The sequence below is a fragment of the Tursiops truncatus genome, chromosome 18 (assembly GCF_011762595.2).
Source record: "Tursiops truncatus isolate mTurTru1 chromosome 18, mTurTru1.mat.Y, whole genome shotgun sequence".
Classification (NCBI taxonomy): domain Eukaryota; kingdom Metazoa; phylum Chordata; class Mammalia; order Artiodactyla; family Delphinidae; genus Tursiops; species Tursiops truncatus.
Window position 1 is genome coordinate 7458487 of NC_047051.1, and position 27109 is coordinate 7485595.

Below are 27109 nucleotides of genomic sequence, written 5' to 3' on the forward strand. Positions count from 1 at the left end.
TGAGCATCTCTTCATGCACTTCTGGGCTATTTATCTTCTTCTTTTTGTGAAATATCTGTTTAAGTCATTTACCCATTTTTAAAATGAGTTGTTTATATTCTTATCATTGGCTGAAAATAAGTTCCTTATATATTCTGGTTTTAAGTCCTTCATCAGATTTATATATTACACATATTTTCTCCCTGTCTGTGGCTTGCATTTTTATTTTCTTAATGGTCTTCTGAAGTGCAGAAGTTTTCAATTTTGATGAAGTCGAATTTATTGATTTTTTTCCCTTACATAGCTCACACTTTTTGTGTCTTATCTAAAAAATCTTTGCCTTCCTCATAGTCACAAAGACTTTCTCCTATATTTTCTTCTAGAAGCTTGATAATTTTAGTTTTTATGTTTAGGTTAAAGACTCATTTCTAGTTATATTTTGTGTGATTTGGGGGCGGGGTCAAGATTCATTTCCCCCCCATATGAATATCCAGTTGTTCTAGTGCCCTTTATTGAAGAGACTTTCCTTTCCTCGTTGAATCACTTTGTCAAAAATCAGCTGAGCATATATGAGCATCGCAAGTTTTAATACTATTAGAACTGAACTTTCCCAAGTCAGGTCATACCATTTCCGATCTCCTTTCCTTGGTGAGTCTATAAGGCAGATGACGCTGATAGTTGGGCGAAGGAATCTATGTCTAACCTCTGTTTTTGTACATAGAACACAACATGATGTCTTCTGCACTTGTGGGTTACTTGCTTAACTTTCCTCTTAAGCTCATAACAGTACACTGTGTTGCGTGTTTGTGACAAGAGAGAAAGCAGCTTTCCGGATATACTATCTTCGTTTCTTGCAGCCCACGGATTTCTGCTTCTATTTGTTTCCTTGCACTGGTATTATCAGCCTGTAACTTGAGCTTCTAGAGAACTGAGGTCATATCTGTACATGTCATTTTGACTTGTGAGGCATCTAGCTCAGTGCCCCAGGCATGCGTGGACTCTTATCGGTAGCATTGAGGTTGTAGCGTACTCACTACCCCTCAATTTCCTCATCTGTATAAGGCACGAGGACTCATCTCTATCTAACTCAATTCGGTTCGGAACTGCGGGCTGTTCATATAAAGAAAGGCCATCTGATTTTGGTTGGGGAAGAAGACAGGACACTTTAACCAGGCTGATGGGTTCTCTTGGAGACTACCGATGTATGACATCTGGAACAAACTGTGGCCTGATCTTTGCTCCTATCACTTCTCATTCAGATCAGTACTGGTCTGAATATTCTTTTTTTTTTTTTTTTTTGGCCACGCCGTGCAGTTTGCAGAATCTTAGCTCCCCAACCAGGGATCGAACCCCTGCCCGCTGCAGTGGAAGAGCAGAGTCCTAACCACTGGACCGCCAGGGAAATCCCAGGTCTGAATATTCTTTAGATTAACTGAACTTAAAAGGAACTGCTCTGTAGCCACCTCCAGGGTGTGCCTACAGACCTGGGCTATATCCGCATGCCCCTCTAGAGTTGACCCGCAGCCTGGGGGCATTCTGCGCCCTCTCCCTCACTCCCAACGTTTATGTGCGGGGAAATCCTCCTTGGCCAGAAAGTGAAGGCGAGAGACGTCATGAAACAGCAACACGCCACCCACCCGTGGTGAGATGAAGGATGCATGAATGTTGTTGCCTGAAGTGGGCCCGTGTTACCATGGTGATCGAGGCGCGCTGACGCTAAGTGGATGAGCCGCAGCTCCCATGGATTTTAATAGCAGCTGGTCAGTGCCACCGCCTTCCGTGAATTGCTGCCCCCAAGTCGCTGCTTGGCCCCGGCTGTCCTGATCTCTGTTGACAAATGGTTGTCTTTACAGTCAAGCTACTAACTGCACTCTAATTAATGAACGTGCTAATTATTCTTCCCTACTCCCAGCGCATTTGTCCAACTAACCTGTCACGCATGGATAAGGGCAGTGTCTGTGTCAGCACCGAGGACTCTGGGAGCAGGGGTCCGGGAGGAGAGGGTGTTGGGCCTACAGCTGGGACCTGTGGGCTCTTTCTCGTTCAACTACCTTTACTAATGGTCAGGTGTCCGGAAATATGTTAATTTCTTTCTTTTCTTAAAAAAAAAAAAATCTCTTTAGGGGCTGAGCGGTCATTGGTCATTTCAGTAGCCCCTGAGGGGATTGCCAGATTTGGATGCGGATGGACCAGGGGCCCCAAGCTCTGGAAACTATTCCAGAAGCAGCATTCCGGGTGGTTAAAACCCCAGACTTTGAAGCTAGACAGGCCTGGTTTTGAATCCTAGGTCTGCCCCTTGCTTCCTGTGGTTTAACCGCTCTGCAGCGCAGTCTCCTCTTTTGGGCAATGGGAGGGATTATCTGGCCCCAGAGCGGTGTGTTGAACAGCACATGCACAAGCCAGGTCCCCAGGACACAGCTGCTCAGGGCTTTGGGTCCAGGATGGGTCTGGTCTGGTGTTGGCCGGACCAGGGCCGGCTCCAGGCCAGGAGACCGTTCTGTTAGGAATTCGGCATCCAGCGCGGGCCGCTGCGCCCCTCGCGCCCCCTGCGCGCTCCTCCCCCGTGCCCCTGGCGTCCCTCTCTTTCTGTTCTGTCTCAGCAGCTCTCTGTTGAGATGAATGGCATTTCCAGAGGCTTCACCTCTGATAAGTGCTCCTCTGTAGCCGCAGCCAGAATCTTAATGTGCACGCTGTAATTTAATGGCCAGCTCGGCTGACTGTTAACACGCTCTCCTCCTGGGTGAAGTGGACTCGCTCCACCGGTACGCGCGCCCCGCCCGGGCGGCGGGTCTCCGGGAGCTCAGACGTGTAGGTCCCACCACGCGAAGAGTGACCCTCTTCCCAGGCGCCTTCTCAGCTTTCTATAAAGTGGAGCTGGCTGGGCATTCCGCTCCGCGCCCCCGCGCCCCATCGTGTTTGCGGGGCTCCTGAGGCTCGGGGAACAAGCCGGAGAGGCTGCTCCTTCCTGCTTTCCTGCGTTCCTGACACCTGGCAAGATCGCCACAGACGCCCTGGGCTGACCGCGTAGGATTCTGTTGATGCTGTTTTCTGTGTGCCTGCGCAAACTCAGACGCCACAGACATTAACACTGGAGCAAAAGGAGGTCAGGATGAGCCTTAAAGACATCAGGCTGTAAGATACGGAGAATTCTTTAAAGCTGGGCGTTTACAATCTGGGATTATAAGTGGTGAACAGTCACAACACGGCAGCAGACGCATCGGGCACTCCTCACCCCACCCCTACCCTGCCCCAGTCTTTCTTTATGGAACAGTGTCCCTCAACCACGTGACAACTGTGGAAAGCACCAGGTCCTTTCATTTTCCTGCTGTCTGGTGGTCCTAGGAGTAGATATCTGACCAGCCTGGGGCCAATGGGATTGTCCTAATAGTTCACTGAGAAGAGTCAGCCCTTTACAGGTGACAGAGCTGTAAGACATAAAACTCCAGAGTTGGAGGTGGAGGTATTTTCCACTGTGTGGAGAAAACTGGTCTGCAGAGAGAACATGGCTGCTGAGTTGTGAGAAAGTGGAGAGAAAAAGAGAGAGATTGAGACAGAGAACTCCGTTTGAGAGGCCCAACCTCATCTCTGCTCTTTTCAGTGTTTGGTTGTTCAGTTCCTTGGATTCTTTGAGGCAATAAATTTCCCTTTTTTGCCCAAGCTAGCTTGAGCTAAGTTTCTATTGTGTGCAACTAGAGTACTTTTCAAGGAGCCTGGCCTTCACTTCTGATGCACTGTCACTAAGACAGCAGGGGTCTTAGAAGGGCTAACACTTTATGGAGACCAGACCCCTTGTCTACTGGGACCTAAGCGTTCCCTGACACTTACAAGTGAGATCTCATTGAGGTGAACACACAAATCTTGCCAGCGCCCAGCCCCTAAGCCATCTTGTAAAGATTCCACACGTTGTGAAGTGCCCCAGGCACTCAGCCAGAGTTCTCAAGAGCATCATGACCAGCCAGGGCTGCCCTCGCTACTGGCCTCTGTGCGTCCAAGCTCCAAACGCTTCGGTCCTCCATGGACCCCCATGGACCTGTTTCACTCAAGCTGGCCTCAGCTGCCTCAGGTATGAGGACTGTGTGATCTCTTCCCCACGCTGGCCTCTCCCACAGCAAGATGCAAATCCTGCTGCCACTAACCAGAGTGGCCAATGTTCTCTTTCTTTCTACTTTCTTTCTTTTTGTTGTTGTTGTTTCTGGCTGTGTGGCATGCGGGGATCTTAGTTCCCCGACCAGGGATCGAACCCGTGCCCCCTGCATTGGGATCGTGGAATCTTAACCACGGGACTGCCAGGGAAGTCCCCCAATGTTTTCTTTCGAAGTGAGGTTTTGATAAAAGCTCTTCTTCATCACTGCCAAATAGATGTTGAGGCTGGGATGAAGTTTGCAGAACCTTGCATTTTCTGTGTAACTTCCAAGGGCAGAAAACTGTCCTATAAGATGCCAGGCCACCACCTACCTCACTCAGCAGGTTCCCTCTTACACCTTCTCTCTACTCTTATTATTATGCTGAGAAGATTCCAGGGAAGTAGCTCAGTAATGACCTCAGAGAAGCCAGTGGTTAACAGTCCTTCCTGTGTGGAAGTTTTCCTAGGTGACCGTCTTTCTGCTCCTTATCTAAGTTCTTTGGTTTAGTTTTAATTCTCTTGTTGCTTGTTTCCTGTGGAAACAGAGGCGTCAGCCGTCCACCTCATCGTCATTCATTCATTCATCCGGGGCTTATTACTTGGTCGCTACTCTGCACCCCGCCACGTGTCAAGTAGTTATTTTTTTCCGAGGAATTCAAGGAAAAAAAGAAAGACAGTACTCTGGACACAGACCTTTTAGGTGCTCAATAAATAAAAAACATGCTTCACTTTTTCTTCCCTTCCTGCCTGTCTCCTGAGCCCTGCTTCTTCTGGCAGGACACGCTGAGCCAGGGTACTTTGGTGGCTATTAAAAAAAAAAAAAAAAAGAAGAAGCGCTGGGACCTTTGGAAATTCTAATGATGAAAGGCAGAGTCCAGCCCTCACTTCCCCTTCGTGCACAGTGCGGGCCTGGGGTGCCACAGAGCTGATCAGTCCTTGCTGGGAGCCTGAAACGAACATGGATTACGAAACCCTGGGCAATATTGTCCTGCTTGCCATCGTCACCCTCATCAGTGTAGTCCAGAACGGTAAGGGAATCCCCTCCCTCAGGGTAGAGTTTGTTTGTAGTTGTTTGAAAGTCAGGCTTACACAGTTGTGTGTGTGTGTGTGTGTGTGTGTGTGTGTGTGTACACTTTTGTCTTTATGTGTATTTGTATCTTTATTTGAATGTATAGGGGTTTGTGCCTTTCTGCATGAATTTAGGTTTTTCCTTCTCCCAATCGTTCTTTCGCTTTAATGGGGATGATTAATCATGTCTGTAGAGCCAGGGCAGCAAACTGTATAAAAAACCGTCACTGGAGTGTCTGCAATCAGCATTTTAACTATGAATTACTGTGGCCAGAGACCAGTTGGAGGGCAGGAAGGCTGGAAAGGGACAATCAGATATATGTTCACCCAGACGCTAGGTTCTACTAATTGCAGCTGGGCGCTCTTCACCTGTCACCTGTAGGCTAAAAAAAAGGAAATTTGTGTGGTGTGAGGGGGATTTCACCTTAACATTATTTTACCTCGGTATTGCTTTTTTTTTTTTTCTTTTGAAGAAACATGTCCTTTGCAATACTTTCTTTTTCTCTAGCAATGTGTAATTTTTGAAGCATTTTTTGGTAGGCATTACGTACTTACATAAAGGGAGAGACAGACCGGAGAGGATTTTCTTGTTTGGGGTTTGCATTTCCATGAACTCTGCTATCACTTAAACCAAGCAAGAGACCTAGAACTGAAAACGCCAGGACTGGGTAGAACTTTCTCTCTAAAGTTCTGAGCTAGGACTGCCTCAGGCTGTCTCTATCAGTACGGCCAGTGTCTTTGGGCTTTGCAGTTTACGAAGACAGAGAAAAAAGGAGAGGAATGACGAAGGGCGGCGCTGTAACTTAATGGTAATTACTGTATGTTCACACCCTGGCACACTTTGGAAACTTGGGTGTTCAATCAATTGGGCATATTCGGATATTTTCCCCCAACTCGAGTGTGGACAGAGGCTGGTGATGGGGAAGGCTGCCCGTGGTCTCCCCGCACCAGAGAGTGGCCAACTCTGCATACTCCGAGTATGCTTCCTCCGTGGAACAACACGTTTTGTTTTTCGTTTTTGAATTTTATTTTATTTATTTTTTATACAGAAGCTTCTTGTTAGTTATCTATTTTATCCATATCAGTGTATATATGTCAACCCCAACCTCCCAATTCATCCCACCGCCACCAGCCCTCCCGCCACTTTCCCCCCTTGGTGTCCGGAACAGCACTTGGCAGTTTTCTGACCCAAACATTTTCATTCTAAATCTCACACAAGAGAGTTGCAGCTCAGAGAGGGGACGAGGGGCCGGCTGAGGCTGCCACAGTCTCAGGCCATTGCTATTTCATGTTGGGGCTCCCTTAGTCTTGTCAGTCACCAAGGGATTCATTCATTCGACCTGCATACACCCACAGGGACCCTGCTCTGTCCAGGAAGGGTCCCACATCCAGGAGGATGTAGCAGTGAACAAGAAAGCTAGGTTCCTGCCTCCCAGGAAAGGAAAGGCTGGCAGGAAAAGATGGGCAGGCGGTAAGCAGGAAGCCTGCAGTGATGCTTCCGGTGCCCGTGGAGGCAGTTGTATGGGTGCAGGCGGGCGCTGCTTGTTCAGCTCTCCCCCTCCGGCCCTCCCCCGGATACCTGTCAATCTCGGTGACAGTGGACGGGAGCCAGGGTCCCCTCGGCCGCCTGTGCAGATGGGGCTGAGCAGAGGTTCAAGTGCACCCTGAGCTGCTCCCTGTTGGTCCAGGCTGAGTCGGGGGAAGCTGGAGGGTCTCCTCCCGTGAGAACAGACTCTTTTCATCTCTCCTGAGATGCCCCAGGACCTGGCCCTGGTCTGTCCAGGGGGTCCCGGGCTTTTCCATAGAAGCACAGCAAACCCGGAGCAGACTTGAGGTGGACGGTGAGATTTCTAATTATCTTTGGCAGGTGAGATTAAGTCTTCTTCTTCGGTGCAAAGGGGGAGGAGAGATTACAGATGGCCACATGTCTGAGTTTGAACCGCAGTCTTTCGGCCAGCCATTTCAGATAGATAACGACAGGGCACAGTGTTCTCCCTGACACAGTCCCGTGAACTGAAGAGGCTTCCTGGTGGGGGAGAGACAAGTGTGGACGAGCTACTGCTTTGGGCTGGAGACTTTTCATCCTGGGCACACAGATGATTGGAGTGCATGTGTAGCGGTTTGGACAGCACGGCCCCAGCATCACAGCCTCTGTCCCTCCCCATCCAATCCCCCCAATTCCCTTTCACAGCGTTGTCCCACCCGTGCTCGGGGGAGAAGACATGCTGCTGCCCTTTTGAAGCCACAGAAGGAGCCCTTGCCTCCCGCTCAGAGGCTTAGGATCAGCCCTGCTCCCCTCTGAGGCAGAGACCAGGGCTCCCGTGTGATGCTGAGATCACCCTGTGAGGACTTTTTGTTTCTAACTGTTAAATGTGCCCGTGCAGGGAAACAAGAACAATGCAAATGACTTGGAAGGTAACACCTCTACCTGTTTTAACCGTTGAGTTTTTAGGCAAACACAAAGGTCCAAATGTAGGTCCAGAACTTCTCTTTGCAATTCTAATTAACCTCGATGTTGCAGCCACGGGTCTACCTTACTGAGTGCGGAAAATGTGCAAAAACTCTGTCCCACCCCAGTTACATTGGATGCCCTTTCTGTTAGCTTTAGGAACTATTCACATGTTGCTGCCAGGCGTGGCACACTCTGTCTTTGTCCCAAGACAAGGAGGTCAGTCCCCGTGTCTGTGACAGTGTTGGAGAGCTCTGCGCTCTCGGTACACTGTGTGAGCCCGATTCCCCAGGGGAAGGGCCAGAGCCCACCCGCCTGGTGGAACCTCCTCCTCTGCCTCCCAGACGCTCGTTAGTCATCAAGATCTTTGAGCTCGTGGCCCTCTTCCAGCTTGATCCAGCAGAACCCACGTTTGGAAATGCAGACCAAGTTTAGAGTACCTCGTTCCAAGAGACCTGGACCAGAACTGCCAAAGCCTGGTTTCGCAGGGAGTGTAGAGAGATGGATTTCCTATGCGTAACACCCAGAGGGCCTCCAACTTCTTGGCCAAGGTGCCAGCAGCTTGGCCAGGAAGCAAACCTGGGAAACACAGATTTAGAGAGAGTGATTTCCATAGGAAGCCAAACTAATTAGACTGGGTGAGCTGCGGGGAGGGACCCGGGCCTCGTGCGTGGAGGCCTGAATGGTGACAGCAGAAATCTTCTTTACAGCATCCTCAAGAGCCCCTACTGAACAGTCCCCTGACGGAGGGCTCACAACGCACTGGCCTTGCGCTTCCCATTGTTAAGTGTATTGAGAATCTGCTTTGTGTCAAGTATGGTGCTGGGCATAATATTATCTCATTTAATCCTTTGCACCCTATGAAATATATAGTGTTATATTTCTTTGATTTTAATTTTTTTAAAACATCTTTATTGGAGTATAATTGCTTTACAATGGTGTGTTAGTTTCTGCTGTATAACAAAGTGAATCAGCTATACATAAACATATATCCCCGTATCTCCTCCCTCTTGCGTCTCCCTCCCACCCTCCCTATCCCACCCCTCTAGGTGGTCACAAAGCACTGAGCTGATCTCCCTGTGCTATGCGGCTGTTTCCCACTAGCTATCTGTTTTACATTTGGTAGTGTATATATGTCCATGCCACTCTCTCACTTCGTCCCAGCTTACCGTTCCCCCTCCCCGTGTCCTCAAGTCCATTCCCTACGTCTGTGTCTTTATTCCTGTTCTGCCCCTAGGTTCCTCAGGACCACTTTTTTTTAGATTCCATATATATGTGTTAACATACAGTATTTGTTTTTCTCTCTCTGACTTACTTCACTCTGTATGACAGACTCTAGGTCCATCCACCTCACTACAAATAACTCAATTGCGTTTCTTTTTATGGCTGAGTAATATTCATTGTATATATGTGCCACATCTTCTTTATCCAGTCACCTGTCAATGGACACTTAGGTTGCTTCCATGTCCTGGCTTAATTCACAGGTAAGCAAAGTGGAGCTTGGAGAGGTTAGACCATTGGTTGGAGGTTCCAGAGCCAGTAATGGTGAAACTGGGATTCAAACCTGCTCCAAAGGGTAGACCTTTACACAGTGTATTTTGTCTCAAATTCATTCATTCAAACTCTCACTACTCAGGAAGTTGTCTCTTATATGGAACTGAAATCTGCTGCCTTATAATTTCTATCCACTGGTGTGTCTGTTCTTTGGAAAAGCTTAGACTGTACCTGCTGCTTCTGTGTTTACAAAGTCACCTGTAACATCCCTTCTTCAATGTATCATTCCTCATATGACTTGGTTTCCAGAGTCCCTTGTCATTGGGTTCCCCCTCCTACCCCACTCCCCAACTTGCCATGTTCTTTCTAAGATGCAGGTGGGTGTTTTCCATGGAGGGAAACCGTTCCTGAGATTCAGACAGCAGTTCCGTTAGAATAATGGATGTGTGAATTGTTCTTCCGTGTCACGCTGCTGGCTCATACTAACTTAATGAAAATCTCAAGGGCTTTTTATGTGATCCTGAGAAAGTTATTTACCTGCTCTGACCACCGGTTTCCTCAACAGAGAGATGGAATTACTAATATCTTCTATGAGTGGTGGTTGAAGGTATTGCCTGGGATAATTAACATAGGTAGAGTAGCCAGCAGAGCCCAGCATGGGGTACCGTTGCAGCCTTCTCTCTCCGTGTCTCTCTCTGTCTCTCTGGTTTGGCCTGATGTTAGCAGCCAGCCAAGAGAAGTGTGTGAGTGGTCTTTGCGTGCACAGTTTCTGTAACGTGGTCAAGGAAAATAGGAGTTGGAGTGTCAGTGTTTGGAGGAGTGGACAGAGGTGGCCCAACTCTTTCAAGTTTAGCTTAGAAGGAGGGGGAGGTAGACCCTAAAGGCAGGCTTGTTTCTCTTTTGTTTTGAGGGTAGGAAAGATCTGAGTGTGTTTCAATGGTAAGGATTAGGAGGAAAACAGAGATTGAAGGTTCAGGAAATGGGGCAAACACTGATGAACAAAGACCCGAAGAGGGTGGCAGAAGCAGTGTCAGGGTTGCAGGTGGAGGGCTAAGGCTTGGAAAAGAGGAAGGGGTTTGTTCTCAGGCAAGGAGAGGAAGAAGAGAGGCAGACTCGGAGAGGGACGGCCACGCTGTGCAGTTGGTTGCAGAAATAACCTCAGACTTTCTTAAACGGTCTCTGTTTACATGTTCAGGGGCAAGGGGTGTCACCTTGGGTTCTGGAAAGACAATGATCAGAATTTTCCACTGTATTCTATGGTAAGAAGGGACGTCCAGAGTGGACAGTTGGATACTTAAACGCTGTGTAGTTGATGGAATCCCTGAAGTGAGCTTCTGTGTGACAGTAGGAGGGTAAACACACCCTCGAATGCCCAGCTGGAGTTGAATCCCCACCTCCCTGCTCCCCAGTGGAGTGACTCTGAGAAAGTTATTTAACCTCCCTGAGCCGTAGGGCCCTTGTCTACAAAGTGGGGACAGTACCACCCACGTCACAGAGCTGGTGCCAGGCCCACTAAAGGAGCATATGTCCAGTGCCTGACAGAGGGCCCTCAGACAAGCCAGCCCTGCAGCGCTGCTCAAAACGGGCACAGTTCTAGGGCAGGAATGTACTCTTGACAGAAAGGAAAACGTGAAGACTTTTATTCATGTACACAATGGATAAGGCATCCTTTTCATGTCTTTTTGAGGAGCCTAAGAGGAAGTTGATGGAAAGAAACCCTGTGAGTGGGTCCCTGACAATCACACTTTTCCCTTTCTCACTCTTGAAATAGGAGGAAAGGAATAAAATAGGAGGGGTGAGAGAGAGAGAGGGAGGGAGAGAGAGACCTTTATCCCGCCATCCCCACCATCCAGCCTACAGATTCTGCCCCTCAGCATCTCTTAATCCCACAAGCATCACCCTAACCAGCTCCCTTCTGTCTTTCCCCTGTCCTGGGTCTCACCCCTTTAAACACTCACCATGCTAAAGACAGAGTGGCTTTCTGGCAATGCCACTCCTCAACTTACATCTGTCAGTAACTCCTTGTTGCTCTCAAGATGGAAATAAATTCAGAAGCTCTTAACGTGGCTGTCATCAAGGTCACGGTCATGCTGCTAAGTCCGGCAGGCACTTCTCAGCCACCGTCTTCTTCAGCCTTGGTTCACTTACTGCTTTCTCCCTGGGGCTCCCTCCGGCCACCCTGTCTGCACCCGCAGCGGCCCCTGTCGTGCTGTGCCTTCTCTTTTGTCCACAGCTTGGCACACTGTGTCGTTTTAATTTTTGCATTTTGTTTACTGTGTGTGGTCTGTCTTCTCTTCTTGTATCCTCGCCAGAACGTAAGCTCCTCAGGCCAAGGCTCTTTGTGTGTTTTGTTCTCAGACATAAGCTGAGTGTCTGGCACATGGCAAGTGATAACAGAGAAATGTCATTGAAAGAACAATTCACCACCTACCTCTTCGGTCTCATTTGTAATTGTACCAGGTTCTACTTCCCCACCACCAATAAGCTGGATGTACTGAACCCCAGAGGTTCTTGCCTCTGGACCTTTGCACATGCCATTACACTAGAGTGGAGTGGTCTCCTCTGCTTGCCACACTTGTTCTTCAGATTTTATCTTAAATATCACTTCCTCTAGGAATCCTTCTGTGTCCCAAACACTGAATTAAGTTGCCCCCTTGGACCCTCGATGGCTCTGTATTCTCGCTCAGTCTGATCTTAGCACGAGTCACTCTATAGTGTAATTTCTTTACTTGGTTGTCTATTTCTTCCGACTGTCGGATCCTTGAAAGTGAGGGTCGTGTCTTACTCACCATTGAGTCACCAACACCAGATGCAGTGATTAATGGAGGGTAGCTGCTGAATGAATGTTTGCTCAGTTACATTTGATGGAGGACATTTAGGGCTCTTTAGACGTCAAGTTAAGGAACCGTCTAACATTCTAGTAAAATAATGGGATACTAGGCTCGTGGATGTTCCCCGTTATAAACCAAATCCAAACCTTTCCCCCTGGCAGGGTTCTTTGCCCACAAGTTGGAGCACGAAAGCAAGACCCATAATGGGTGGAGCTTCCAGAGGACGGGGACACTTGCCTTTGAACGGGTCTACACTGCCAAGTGAGTCCAAACCCTGACACTGCTAACTGACAGAGAGGGGCAATGGGCACAGGGCTGCATGTCTGTCCGGGCTAACCTTCCAAAGGCCGGGGAGGCGAGGTTCCCAGGGAAGCTTGAACTTCACCTGGGAGACTTTGGGGACACTTTTCATCATCTTAGCAAGTGCTGGTGTATAAAGAGAGGAAGCGGGGCTGTGACATGGCAGGATGGAGCTCCGCCTGTTCGGGGACCTCTCAGCCAGTCATTCAGTCGTGGAGTTGACCGATTTTCTGGGGCGTTAGTCCAGAGGGGCTGCCGGGAAAACCAGCCGTCGCTCACCAGCCAGCTTCGGAAGCAGCAGGTAGGACCAGCTGGCAGCTGCCTGCAGCCCCTCTGGTCCCCTCGATGGGGTCTGGAGGGGACTCTAGTGCGTTTCCTAAGCCAGGTCTCCTGGTGCAACCAGAACGGAAAGAATGGGGGAATTATGCAATGGCTTCCCCACCTCTGCTGCTTTCCTTCCGAATGAAAAGGCTGTTTGAAAACACCTGAAGAACTCGGTGAAGGAGGCGGGTGCGATGTGGGATGCAAATCCAACATTCATTTCTCTCTGTGCTGAGCGCATTCAGACAGAGGGTTCAGCCAGCGGCCTGCCACCTGCTTCTCTGAGCCTGTGATTGGCCTGTGAGAAAGGGAGGCTGCAGCTCTGAGCTGGCCTTCAGTCTCCGCTTGGAGGTGACTTGGATGTCTCCAGAGATCCTTCCAAAGTGGGAGTCGTGGCCACACAAGCAACGGCAGGAATAGCACAAGCAAATGCAGCCCCTCGAGGCCCCTCTGTCTCCCGTCGGCCCCAGCCCCTCAGACCCAGCACTCCTGCGCAGTCTGATTCCGAGGAAATCCCTTCCTGAACTACTTACAGGGAGATTTCCATCTTAAGATTCGGACCTTCGGTGTGTTCATTCTCAGAATCCATCGAAGAAGCGTAAGGATGTGATTTAAGCCATATTAGATGTTCACATATACAGGACGTGGAGGAGAGTGTGTGCGGTGCCGTCAGCCCCTCTGTGCTGTTTGCAGGGGAGATGGGAGAGGTCCCCTCAGACACACCCACGTGCAAGAGTGCAAGAGGGGCAAGGACAGTGTCCTCCGTCAGGGGTAACGCCAGAACCTCTCCCCACGTGGAATCCAAAAGAACGTGAAAACCATTCTACCTGTTCGGAAAGAGAAGCTTCTTCCCGCCCAGATCACTACATTCTCACCGGCTGCCCCGTGTTCTTAGGGGCACAGCTGGGCTCGTCTGGAGAAGGGGCGCAGGGCTGCATGCAGCGGAATTTCTCGGTACCGGGTGAGAAGCTAAGTTTCCATCCTGCCGAAAATGAAGAAGAACAGGGGCAGGCCAGGCCGCCTGGTGCCTGCCATTTCCCCCCGGAGTGAACTAGCTCTGCGTCTCAGAAGACGCCTCGCTGACGCCTGGCCCCCGCTGCCAGCGTCCAGATGGCGTCCCTGACGTCCGAAGGCGCTAGAGGAGAGTGGTGGGTGATTGGTGCCTCCTGGGGGTCCCCACCGCATGGGTGCTGCCGCCCAGCTCCCAAACCCACGTGACTTTCCCACTTACCCACCCCCGAGAGAGGGCCAGAAGAGGGAGGGGAGGGGAGAGAGCTGTGGAGAGGTCGGAGCTTTGGGGGGGGCGGAGGGGGGAGCGGAGGGGAATTTTCTGTAATTAAAAGGTGGCCCAGACACCACTGTGGTTCTGTTACAAAGACTGCTTCCTCCCTGACCCAGCTGGCAGCGCCCTGTGTGTGCCTGAGGTGGGTTGTGGAAGGTGCTGAAGAGCAACACAGAGGCTGCTGCCTGCTGGCGACGCCAGGAGCCCCCAGTCTGTGTGCCCCAGCCAGGAAGCTACCAGGAAGGGCCTTACCTGTTAGCCCGGTAGAAAGTCATCCCCAGTGATAGCTTCTCCAGGGGCGTCCAAAAGCACCAAAGAGGGGTACAAGCAGAGCTGTAGGGGTTTGAGAAGAAAAGAACATGTATCTTATGTTGCTATCTAAAAATAGGAAATTGAACTTTACTCAGTTTTAATATACAGATTGAGAGTAGGATGTGTATATAATTTGTACATAAATACACCCGTCATAGGGTTGCATGATCAAAACTCTTGGTTGATGGGGTGTGGGATCATACATGTTTAGAGACTGCATAAAGGGAAAAATAGCAGAAAGAATAAATAGCAGAAAGAATAAATGATGCTGGTTGAAATGATTCAATCATTTCAAATGATTGAAATGGCTGATGCATGTTTTTCAGCATAAAGTATGACTGTTGAGTGATACAGAGAGTTCAAGATTTGGGGGCTGTTGGTAAACAGACGTCCCAGCCAGGTGAGGCCTTCAGCTCAGACTCAGCCTCGGTTAATGGGCTGCTCTACCACCCATCTCCCTCGAGGGCAGAGCTGAGTCAGGGTTTGAGAGTTAGAAGGATCTCGACCTTGACTCTCTCTTCATGTGTCTAAAGCATAGGTCAAAGCCCTGTTCCCAGTTGATGAGCGCAGCCAGAGCCGGCAAAGTTTGATTTTTGGAGAAAAGTCTCAGTTAACTGACCTAAGATTCTTCTCCATGAGTGTGGGTGAGCACAGGTTGTGGAGAGAAGATGGGTCTCTGCAGATGTGTCATTTTCCAAAATGTGACCCATAGATTACAAGTTCATGGGCTGTTAACAGGTGTTAAAGAAAAGAACAAGTTCTGTACAGCAAGACTTTTGAGAAACTTTAAAGTACTAAGACACTGTGATTCCTGGTTCTACAAGAAGGGGAGGTCTTATTTAATTACAGACACCCCTCCTTTTCTTTTTTCTAGAGCATATCAAAGGTTTAGTGTTTCACAAGATGCATTTTGGTAAATGACACCCTGAGGTCCCTTCTCCCCCCACACTTCTCAGAATCCACTCTGGACCCACTTCCAAGTAGCAGTTTGAATGGTTTGTGAATGGTTTGAAGGTGGTACATCTACGTTGGTTCTATTCATTAGTATTGACACTATTACTGTTATTATTGATATTTACTTATTTACATATCTATTTATTTAAAGTTCTATTGCAATACAGTTGATTTACAATGTTGTGTTAGTTTCAGGTGTAGAGCAAAGTGATTCAGTTATATATATATATATGTATATATACACACACACACATATATTCTTATTTAGATTCTTTTCCATTATAGGTTATTGCAAGATATTGAGTATAGTTCCCTGTGCTATACAGTAGGTTCTTGTTGGTTATCTATATATAGTAGTGTGTATATTTTAATCCCAAACTCCTAATTTATCCCTCCCATATTTACTTATTTTAAATAAACCCAAATTAACTAGCAAAACATTAAGTGCTTCTATATCTCATTCCCAAAGGTGGAGAAAAATGAAAGGGAAAATTGCAATGAATCCTTTTCTCCATAAAAACACTGGCAGTGTGGTGCATCCAATTGAACACAGCACAGTGAATTGTTGAGAGATCTGCTGAGTAGCTCGTAGTTAGACCTCAAGAAATGACAGACAAAGTGGGTTTGTCAGTTTTGTCCTGCAGAAAAAATGGCACAAAAGAATATTTGGAATAACAATAATTTGTCAGTAGGAAAGACATTTCCATTGGGAGTTATAAGAAGGAAGAGGTTGGAGGAATAATAGCCACCATTTATTGAATGCTTACTATGAGCCTGGCGCTGCTTTCTCTCATTTTATTCTCACAACAGCCAAGGAGGTATCCATAAATACTCATGTCTCCATTCACCTTCAATTGATGAGGAGACTGAAACTCAGTGAGGCTAGGAAGTGCACCCACAATCGCACAGACAGAAAGTGGCAGCCGGGAGACCTTCAAGGCGCTGGAAGCGTAAGACGTGAACATCACCTTCCTCCCCACAAATACATCAGAAATACATCTACACATGGAACAACTCCTACAGAACACCTACTGAACGCTGGCAGAAGACCTCAGACCTCCCAAAAGGCAAGAAACTCCCCACGTACCTGGGTAGGGCAAAAGAAAAAAGAAAAAACAGAGACAAAAGAATAGGGACGGGACCGCACCAGTGGGAGGGAGCTGTGAAGGAGGAAAGGTTTCCACACACTAGAAGCCCCTTCGCGGGCGGAGACTGCGGGTGGCGGAGGGGGAAAGCTTCGGAGCCGCAGAGGAGAGCACAGCAACAGGGGTGCAGAGGGCAAAGTGGAGAGATTCCCGCACAGAGGATCGGTGCCGACCGGCACTCACCAGCCCGAGAGGCTTGTCTGCTCACCCATCAGGGCGGGCGGGGCTGGGAGCTGAGGCTCAGGCTTCGGTCGGATCGCAGGGAGAGGACTGGGGTTGGCGGCGTAAACACAGCCTGAAGGGGGCTAGTGCGCCACGGCTAGCCGGGAGGGAGTCCGGGAAAAAGTCTGGACCTGCCTAAGAGGGAAGAGGCCACTGTTTTGGGGTGCGCGAGGAGAGGGGATTCAGAGCGCCTCTTAAAGGAGCTCCAGAGACGGGCGCGAGCCGCGGCTATCAGCACAGACCCCAGAGGCGGGCATGAGATGCTAAGGATGCTGCTGCCGCCACCAAGAATCCTGTGTGCAAACACAGGTCACTCTCCACACCTCGCCTCCCGGGAGCCTGTGCAGCCCGCCACTGACAGGGTCCCGTGATCCAGGAACAACTTCCCCAGGAGAACGCATGGCGCACCTCAGGCTGGTGCAACCTCACGCTGGCCTCTGCCACCGCAGGCTCGCCCCGCATCCATACCCCTCCCTCCCTCCCCGCGGCCTGAGTGAGCCAGAGCCCCCAAATCAGCGGCGCCTTTAACCCCGTCCTGTCTGAGCGAAGAACAGATGCCCTCAGGTGACCTACATGCAGGGCGGGGCCAAATCCAAAGCTGGACCGCACGAGCTGTGCGAACAAAGAAGAGAAAGGGAAATCTCTCCCAGCAGCCTCGGGAGCAGCGGATTAAATCTCCACAATCAACTTGATGTACCTGCATCTGTGGAATACCTGAATAGACAACGAGTCATCCCAAATTGAGGAGATGACTTTGGGAGCAACGATATATATATATATTTTTTCCTTTTTCTTTTTGTAAATGTGTGTGTGTATGCTTCTTTGTGTGGTTTTGTGTGTATAGCTTTGCTTTTACCATTTGTCCTAGGGTTCTGTCTGTCCATTTGTTGTGGGTTTTTTTGGTATAGATTTAGCACTTGTTATCATTGGTGGATTTTTTTTTTTTTTGGTTTGATTGCTCTCTTCTTTCTTTTTTTTTTTTTCATTTTCTATTACTTTATAATTTAAAATTTTTAAAAATAATAATTTCTTATTTTTATTTTAATAACTTTATTTATTTTATTTTATTTTTTTCTTTCTTTCTTTCTTCCTTTTCTTCTGAGCTGTGTGGCTGACAGGGTCTTGGTGCTCTGGCCGGGTGTCAGGCCTGTGCCTCTGAGGTGGGAGAGCCAAGTGCAGGACATTGGTCCACCAGAGACCTCCCAGCTCCATGTAATATCAAACGGTGAAAGCTCTCCCAGAGATCAACATCTTAAGGCTAAGACCCAGCTCCACTTAATGACCAGCAAGCTACAGGGCTGGACACCCTATGCCAAACAACTAGCAACACAGAAACACAACCCCACCCATTAGCAGAGAGGCTGCCTAAAATCATAATAAGGTCACAGGCACCCCAAAACACACCACTGGATGCAGCCCTGCCCACCAGAAAGACAAGATCCAGCCTCATCCACCAGAACACAATCACCAGTCCCCTCCACCAGGAAGCCTACACAACCCACTGAACCAACCTTAGCCACTGGGGACAGACACCAAAAACAACAGGAACTACAAACCTGCAGACTGCGAAGAGAAGACCCTAAACACAGTAAGTTAAGCAAAATGAGAAGACAGAGAAACACACAGATGAAGGAGCAAGGAAAAAACCCACCAGACCAAACAAATGAAGAGGAAATAGGCAGTCTACCTGAAAAAGAATTCAGAGTAATGATAGTAAACATGATCCAAAATCTTGGAAATAGAATGGAGAAAATACAAGAAACGTTTAACAAGGACCAAGAAGAACTAAAGAGCAAACAAACAATGATGAACAACACAATAAATGAAATTTGAAATTCTCTAGAAGGAATCAATAGCAGAATAACTGAGGCAGAAGAACAGATAAGTGAGCTGGAAGATAAAATCGTGGAAATAACTATCACAGAGCAGAATAAAGAAAAAAGAATGAAAAGAATTGAGGACAGTCTCAGAGACCTCTGGGACAACATTAAACACACCAACATTCGAATTATAGGGCTCTCAGAAGAAGAATAGAAAAAGAAAGAGACTGAGAAAATATTTGAAGAGATTATAGCTGAAAACTTCCCTAATATGGGAAAGGAAATAGTCAAGTCCAGGAAGCACAGAGAGTCCCATACAGGATAAATCCAAGGAGAAACACACCAAGACACATATTAGTCAACCCATCAAAAATTAAATAAAAGAAAAAATATTAAAAGCAGCAAGGAAAAAACAACAAATAACATACAAGGGAATCCCTATAAGGTTAACAGCTGATCTTTCAGCAGAAACTCTGCAAGTGAGAAGGGAGTGGCAGGACATATTTAAAGTGATGAAAGGGAAAAACCTACGTCCAAGGTTACTCTACCCAGCAAGGATCTCATTCAGATTCGATGGAGAAATTAAAACTTTACAGACAAGCAAAAGCTAAGAGAATTCAGCACCACCAAACCAGCTTTACAACAAATGCTAAAGGAACTTCTCTGTGCAGGAAACACAAGAGAAGGAAAAGATGTACAATAACAAACCCAAAACAATTAAGAAAATGGTAATAGGATCATACATATCGATAATTACCTTAAATGTAAATGGATTAAATGCTCCAACTAAAAGACATAGACTGGCTGAATGGATACAAAAACAAGACCTGTACATATGCTGTCTACCAGAGATCCACTTCAGACCTAGAGACACATACAGACTGAAAGTGAGGGGATGGAAAAAGATATTCCATGCAAACGGAAATCAAAAGAAAGCTGGAGTAGCAATTCTCATATCAGACAAAATAGACTTTAAAATAAAGACTATTACAAGAGACAAAGAAAGACACTACATAATGAACAAGGGATCAATCCAAGAAGATGATATAACAATTCTAAATATTTATGCAGCCAACATAGGAGCACCTCAATACATAAGGCAAATGCTAACAGCCATAAAAGGGGAAATCAACAGTAACACAATCATAGTAGGGGAATTTAATACCCCACTTTCACCAATGGACAGATCATCCAAAATGAAAATAAACAAGGAAACACAAGCTTTAAATGACACATTAAACCAGATGGACTTAATTCATATTTATAGGACATTCCATGCAAACAACAGAATACACTTTCTTCTCAAGTGCTCAAGGGACATTCTCCAGGATAGATCATATCTTGGGTCACAAATCAAGTCTTGGTAAATTTAAGAAAATTGAAATTGTATCAAGTATCTTTTCCGACCACATGCTATGAGACTAGATATCAATTACAGGAAAACAATCTGTAAAAAATGCAAACACATGGAGGCTAAACAATACACTACTTAATAACCAAGGGATCACTGAAAAAATCAAAGAGGAAATCAAAAAATACCTAGAAACAAATGACAATGAAAACACAATGACCCAAAACCTATGGGATGCAGCAAAAGCAGTTCTAAGAGGGAAGTTTATAGCAATCCTACCTCAAGAAACAAGAAACGTCTCAAATATACAGCCTAACCTTACACCTAAAGCAATTAGAGAAAGAACAAAAAACCTCCGAAGTTAGCAGAAGGAAAGAAATCATAAAAGATCAGATCAGAAATAAATGAAAAAGAAATGAAGGAAACAGTGGCAAAGATCAATAAAACTAAAAGCTGTTTCTTTGAGAAGATAAAAAAAATTGATAAACCATTAGCTAGACTCATCAAGAAAAAAAAGAAGACTCAAATCAATCGAATTAGAAATGAAAAAGACAAAGTAACAACTGACACTGCAGAAACACAAAGGATAATGAGAGATTACTACAAGCAAGTATAGGCCAATAAAATGGACAACCTGGAAGAAATGGACAGATTCTTAGAAAAGCACAACCTTCTGAGACTGAACCAGGAAGAAGTAGAATATATAAACAGACCAATCACAAGCACTGAAATTGAGACTGTGATTAAAAATCTTCCAACAAACAAAAGCCCAGGACCAGATGGCTTCACAGGTGAATTCTATCAAACATTTAGAGAAGAGCTAACACCTATCCTTCTCAAACTCTTCCAAAATATAGCAGAGGGAGGAACACTCCCAAATTCATTCTACGAAGCCACCATCACCCCCTGATACAACCAGACAAAGATGTCACAAAGAAAGAAGACTACAGGCCAATGTCACTGATGAACATAGATGCAAAAATCCTCAACAAAGTACTAGCAAACAGAATCCAACAGCACATTAAAAGGATCATACACCATGATCAAGTGGGGTTTATCCCAGGAATGCAAGGATTCTTCAATATATGCAAATCAATGTGATAAACCATATTAGCAAGTTGACGGAGAAAAACCGTATGATCATCTCAATAGATGCAGAAAAAGGTTTTTACAAAATTCAACACCCGTTTATGATAAAAACTCTCCAGAAAGTAGGCATAGAGGGAACTTATCTCAACATAATAAAGGCCATATATGACAAACCCACAGCCAACATCATTCTCAGTGGTGAAAAACTGAAACCATTTCCACTAAGATCAGGAACAAGACAAGGTTGCCCACTCTCAGCAGTATTATTCGACATAGTTTTGGAAGTTTTAGCCACAGCAATGAGAGAAGAAAAAGAAATAAAGGAATCTAAATCAGCAAAGAAGCAAACTGTCACTGTTTGCAGATGACATGATACTATACATAGAGAATCCTAAAGATGCTACCAGAAAACTACTAGAGCTAATCAATGAATTTGGTAAAGTAGCAGGATACAGAATTAATGCACAGAAATCTCTTGCATTCCTATACACTAATGATGAAAAATCTGAACAAGAAATTAAGGAAATGCTCCCATTTACCATTGCAACAAAAAGAATAAAATACCTAGGAATAAACCTATCTAAGGAGACAAAAGACCTGTATGCAGAAAACTATAAGATACTGATGAAAGAAATTAAAGACAATACAAACAGATGGAGAGATATACATGTTCTTGGATTGGAAGAATCAACATTGTGAAAATGACTCTACTACCCAAAGCAATCTACAGATTCAATGCAATCCCTATCAAACTACCAATGGCATTTTTCACAGAACTAGAACAAAAAATTTCACAATTTGTATGGAAACACAAAAGACCGTGAATAGCCAAAGCAATCTTGAGAAAGAAAAATGGAGCTGGTAGAATCAGGCTCCCAGACTTCAGACTATACTACAAAGCTACAGTAATTAAGATAGTATGGTACTGGCACAAAAACAGAAATATAGATCAATGGAACAGGATAGAGAGCCCAGAGATAAACCCACGCACATATGGTAACCTTATTTTTGATAAAGGAGGCAAGAATATACAATGGAGAAAAGACAGCCTCTTCAATAAGTGGTGCTGGGAAAACTGGACAGCTACACGTAAAAGAATGAAATTAGAACACTCCCTAACACCATACACAAAAATAAACTCAAAATGGATTAAAGACCTAAATGTAAGGCCAGACACTATAAAACTCTAAGGGGAAAACATAAGCAGAACACTCTGACATAAATCACAGCAAGATCCTTTTTGACCCAGCTCCTAGAGAAGTGGAAATAAAAACTAAAATAAACAAATGGGACCTAATGAAACTTAAAAGCTTTTGCACAGCAAAGGAAACCATAAACAAGATGAAAAGACAGCCCTCAGAATGGGAGAAAATATTTGCCTATATTTTGAAGCAACCGACAAAGGATTAATCTCCAAAATTTACAAGCAGCCCATGCAGCTGAATATCAAAAAAACAAACAACCCAATCCAAAAATGGGCAGAAGACCTAAATAGACATTTCTCCAAAGAAGATATACAGATTGCCAACAAGCACATGATAGAATGCTCAGCATCACTAACCATTAGGGAAATGCAGATCAAAACTACAGTGAGGTATCACCTCACACCAGTCAGAATGGCCATCATCAAAAAATCTAGAAACAGTAAATGCTGGAGAGGGTGTGGAGAAAAGGGAACACTCTTGCATTGTTGGTGGGAACGTAAATTGATACAGCCACTATGGAGAACAGTATGGAGCTTCCTTAAAGTACTAAAAATAGAACTACCATACGACACAGGCATCCCACTACTGGGCATATGCCCTGAGAAAACCATATTTCAAAAAGAGTCATGTACCACAATGTTCATTGCAGCTCTATTTACATAGCCAGGACGTGGAAGCAACCTAAGTGTCCATCAACAGATGAATGGATAAAGAAGATGTGGCACATATAACAGTGGAATATTACTCAGCCATAAACAAAACGAAATTGAGTTATTTTTTAGTGAGGTGGATGGACCTAGAGTCTGTCATACAGAGTGAAGTAAGTCAGAAAGAGAAAAACAAATACTGTATGCTAACACATATACATGGAATCTAAAAAAAGAAAAATGGTTATGAAGAACCTAGGGGCAGGACAGGAATAAAGATGCAGACATAGAGAATGGACTTGAGGACATGGGGAGTGGGAAGGGTAAGCTGGGACGAAGTGAGAGAGTGGCATGGGCATATATGCACTACCAAATGTAAAATTGATAGCTAGTGGGAAGCTGCTGCATAGGACAGGGAGATTAGCTCAGTGCTTTGTGACCACCTAGAGGGGTGGGATAGGGAGGGTGGGAGGGAGATGCAAGAGGGAGGGGATATGGGGATATATGTATATGTATAGCTGATTCACTTTGTTATAAAGCAGAAACTAACACACCATTGTAAAGCAATTATACTCTAATAAAGATGTTAAAAAAAGAAGATTAAAGGTGGTAAAGACAATATAAAATTAAACATTTTAATACTGAAAAAAAAAAAAGTGGCAGCCCCGAGTGGGACCCAGGCTTTGTGACTTTAGGGACCACATGAGTGACCTCTAAGGTCTCTAAAGGCAGCTGTATCACTGACCAAAGGACAAAAGCTGCTTGAGTTCAGTGCTGCAGCAGCCCTCTGGCGAGGAGGGGCGTGTGTGCACGCAGCTGTGGATGGAAGATGTGTCAGAGGTCCTGCATGGGGAGAGCGACAGGCTTGAGCCAGAGTGGGGGTTAGGTTTCTGGGCGTATTCTGGAAATTCAGAGAAGAGCCCATTTTCTTAGAGTTGGGAGAATTTCGTTCAATTCCAGGCAGACTGTGTTGTACCAGGGCCCATGGTGACTTGATATAAGAGGCAGGAATGATTGAATGGCTGATCTAATGCCACGTCACTAGACACTTCTCTCTGTGAGCACATCCCTTGGACAATGAAGAATTTTTTAAAATTTTGCATCACCCAGACAAAATCACAACTTCAAAACAAAGAAAACAGAAGCATGAGAATGAGAGGAAGCCGGGGAGAGCTTTGATATTAATAGATTTTCAAACTGTTGGAGCGTCAGGTATTAGATCCCATCAGACATGGAACATTATTCAACTAAATAAAAGGGAATGTTCTCTCTAGTTTTCTGGAACTGGGAGATGGATCTTCTCTCAGTCCCGAGGCTGCAGTTTTGTGTCTCTAATGAGGTGTAAGAATAGATGTGATGCAGTTGCTTAGCGGCTGCTACAGTTATCACTTTGGGGCTTGTTTACTCACTAGGTGCTTCACCGCAAATGGCAGATTTGTAAGGGACTCCCGCCCTTTGGAGTTCTTACTGTGTCCATAGATCAATGGAAATCCTGGGTATCCAGAGCCCCCAGCAGTGTCATCAGGGCTCTTCTGGCTCTCCTGTGTCTATCCAGGACAGGGTACATTGGTTTCTTCCTTTTTCCATTTGTTGACTTCTCCAGTAAAGGATTTTTTGACCCTCAGAAAGATCTGAAGGCCCCCGTGACCCAACCTCTGGGTTCTCTGCAGGGGACAGACCAAAGGCTGGTCATTCCAGGGTTCTCAGTGGTACCAGCTGAATCGTGAGATCCTATTGGTTTGAACGAGGCTTCAAGGCTGATTTTTAGGAGGAACTCTATGAGAACCAGATCAGGAAGGATCCAGATGAAGAATCCAAGGAAGGAATTTGGATAAAAGGCCAAATGTAATTTGAAAATTGCATCTATACAGTTCGAATTACCTTAGACCAGTGGTTCTCAAACTTGAGTATGTATCAGAATCATACATACTGTTGGGGGGCTGTTAAAACTCTTGCTGGGCCCGCCCTCAGTGTTTTTAATTTCTTAGGTCCAAGGAAGGCATTAACATTTGCATTTTCAACAAGTTCCTTGGTGATTCTGATGTGACCCCTGGTCCAGGGGCCACACCTTGAGAACCAGTACATTAGACCATGGACTCTTAGAGCTTAAGTGGATCTCAATTACTCTGTATTAGTCTCTTAGTTTAACTGGTAAGGAAACTAAGTCCAGAGAGATTGCTTTGCCAGTGACAAACAGCAGGTTAATGTCAGGTGGGGGACGCAATCCTAGTCACCAAATCCTCCCTGCTCTATTGCATTGCTCTCCTCTTTTGAGTCTTCTTGTGTGTGTTTCCAGGGATGTGCATGTTGATTGTTCTGATCTAGGCTGTAAACTCGAGAACCCTTGCTGTTTGCTTTAGTGCAGGCATCCCTCTTTTTATTGTGCTTCACAGACACTGCGGGGTTTTTTGTTTTTGTTTTTTTTACAAATTGAAGGTTTGCAGCAGCCCTGAATTGTCGGATGATGGTTAGCATTTTTTAGCAATAACGTATTTTTAAATTAAGTGATGTACCTTGTTTTTTAGACATAATGCTATTGCACATACAGTGGACTACAGTATAGCATAAACATCACTTTTATGTGTACTGGGAAACAAAAACATTCCTGTGAGTTGCTTTATCTGGTATTTGCTTCATCGTGGTGGTGCGGAACTGAAGCCACGCTATTTCTGAGGTGTGCTTGTAGAGTCGAAGAGGTAACACACCTGGTTTTAGAGTACTGACCAGGCTGTGAATCCTGGCTTTGCTACTCTGTAGCTGGGTGACCCTGGGCAAGGTATTCAACTTCTCCAAGATTCAGTTTCTCATCTGAAACATGAGACTAATTGTGGTAGGTCGAATAATGACCTCCAAAGGTGTTCACATCCTAATCTCGGGAACATGTGAATGGGTTATGTTACGTGGCAAGGAGGAATCAAGGTTGCTAACCAGCTGAATTTAAGTTCAATTTAAGAGATGATTCTGGATTATCTGGGTGGGACCCAACGTAATCACAAGGATCCTTCAAATGTGGAAGAAGGAGGCAGAAGAGTTGGTGTCGCAAAGAAGACATGATCAGACATTGCTGGTTTTGAGGTTGGAAGGGTCCACAAGCCAAGGAATGCAGGCGATCTCTAGAAGCTGGGAAAAGCAAGGAGACAGAAGCGATGCATCTCCAGAAGGAATGCAGCCATGTGGACACCTTCATTTTGGCCCAACGAGACCGATTTCAGACTTCTGACCTCCAGATAATCAATTTGTCTTGTTTTAAGCCACTGAGCTTGTGGCTAGTTGTCCCAGCAGCCCCAGGAAACGCATGCAGTCACCATGTGTGCTCACAGGATTGCTTGAGTTTAAAGGAGACCAAGGGTGTAAGACACCAGCACGGGCGTGAGGACTGAGCCCTGCACAAGGCCATTGCTCCAGCAACCTGCTGTCCGCAGCGCTCACTTTTCGATTCCAAGAAGCGCTTTGGCGTAACCGGGAACAGGAATCCTGCCAAGGCGAAACCATGAAGAAAGTGGGTCTCCGAGCGGCTCCACCGAGGAAGGGAGTGGATGGTTTCCGAACCCGTGTCCGCTTTACACACACCGCTGTCTGTTTCTGACGTCTTATCAGGTAAAGGTCAGTGGAATTATCAATGGGGTTTGTGCTGTGCGCGACAGTGATGATTAATTCGGGGTTTCGGGTAATTTTCAGACTGCGCTGCAGTAGCGTGTCTTCTGACGGTTCCCCTTGTGTGTTTATCCTACAGCCAGAACTGTGTGGATGCGTACCCCACCTTCCTCGTCACGCTCTGGAGCGCCGGGCTTCTCTGCAGCCAAGGTAACCCAGGCTTCTCCTGCGTGTTCTCTTTCTGAAACGTGATGCATCACCAGGAGCTTCGAGGGCAGGCTTTTTGCTGAAAAGGCTTCGCCTGCCCTCCAGCTCCAATCCATGAAGCCCTGGAGAGGCGAGACCCTCCGGAGGCTGTGTTTCAGCGGGCGGAGCGCCCGCGCGGAGCCCTGCGGTAATGCATCGCTAATGCTGGCCCCCTGGTGGCTGGTGGAGAGTGGCTGCGCTGACAAGGGTGGTTTATGGCTAAATGTGACTCAGAATCCTTAAGCCGTGTTAGCTCAGATGCAAGGGCATTCTAAATGAGAGCGCCCGAGGGGTCTATTCTGGGCCAGCTGTCACTTGGCTGTCCTGCCAGTCGGCTTCTGCATGGTGATCCTTCTTCGGTCCTGGTCTCCAGCCTCCCCGGTTCTTAGCAGCCCACCGTCTTGACTTCAGCACGTTGACCCCCAGAGTTGATTTAAAATTAAGTGGAAACCTGAGTGGTGGTTTTTTTTTTTTTTCTTTTTGGCCGTGCCACGCGGCATGTGGGCTCTAGTTCCCAGACCAGGGATCGAACCCGCGCCCCCTTCATTGGAAGCACAGAGTCTTCCACTGGACCGCCAGGGAAGTCCCTGTGTGGTATTTTTGGTCCCCTTTGGAGACTGGCCCTGTGTCTGGTGAAGGCTCGGCATGACCTGGCCGGCTTCCATGCTGTGGCCCAG

General features: G+C 46.4%; 1 protein-coding gene across 1 annotated transcript in view; it reads left to right on the forward strand.

Annotated features, from left to right (window-relative positions):
• Positions 1 to 4995: 4995 nt before the first annotated feature.
• The window catches only part of ALOX5AP (arachidonate 5-lipoxygenase activating protein), a 30659-nt gene continuing 8545 nt past the window's right edge, over positions 4996 to 27109 (forward strand). The window contains exons 1-3 of the mRNA XM_033843484.2: positions 4996 to 5130; positions 12106 to 12205; positions 26326 to 26396. Of these exons, the coding sequence (XP_033699375.1) occupies positions 5061 to 5130; positions 12106 to 12205; positions 26326 to 26396 (241 nt within the window). The 5' untranslated portion in view covers positions 4996 to 5060. The remainder of the gene's footprint in view (positions 5131 to 12105; positions 12206 to 26325; positions 26397 to 27109) is intronic.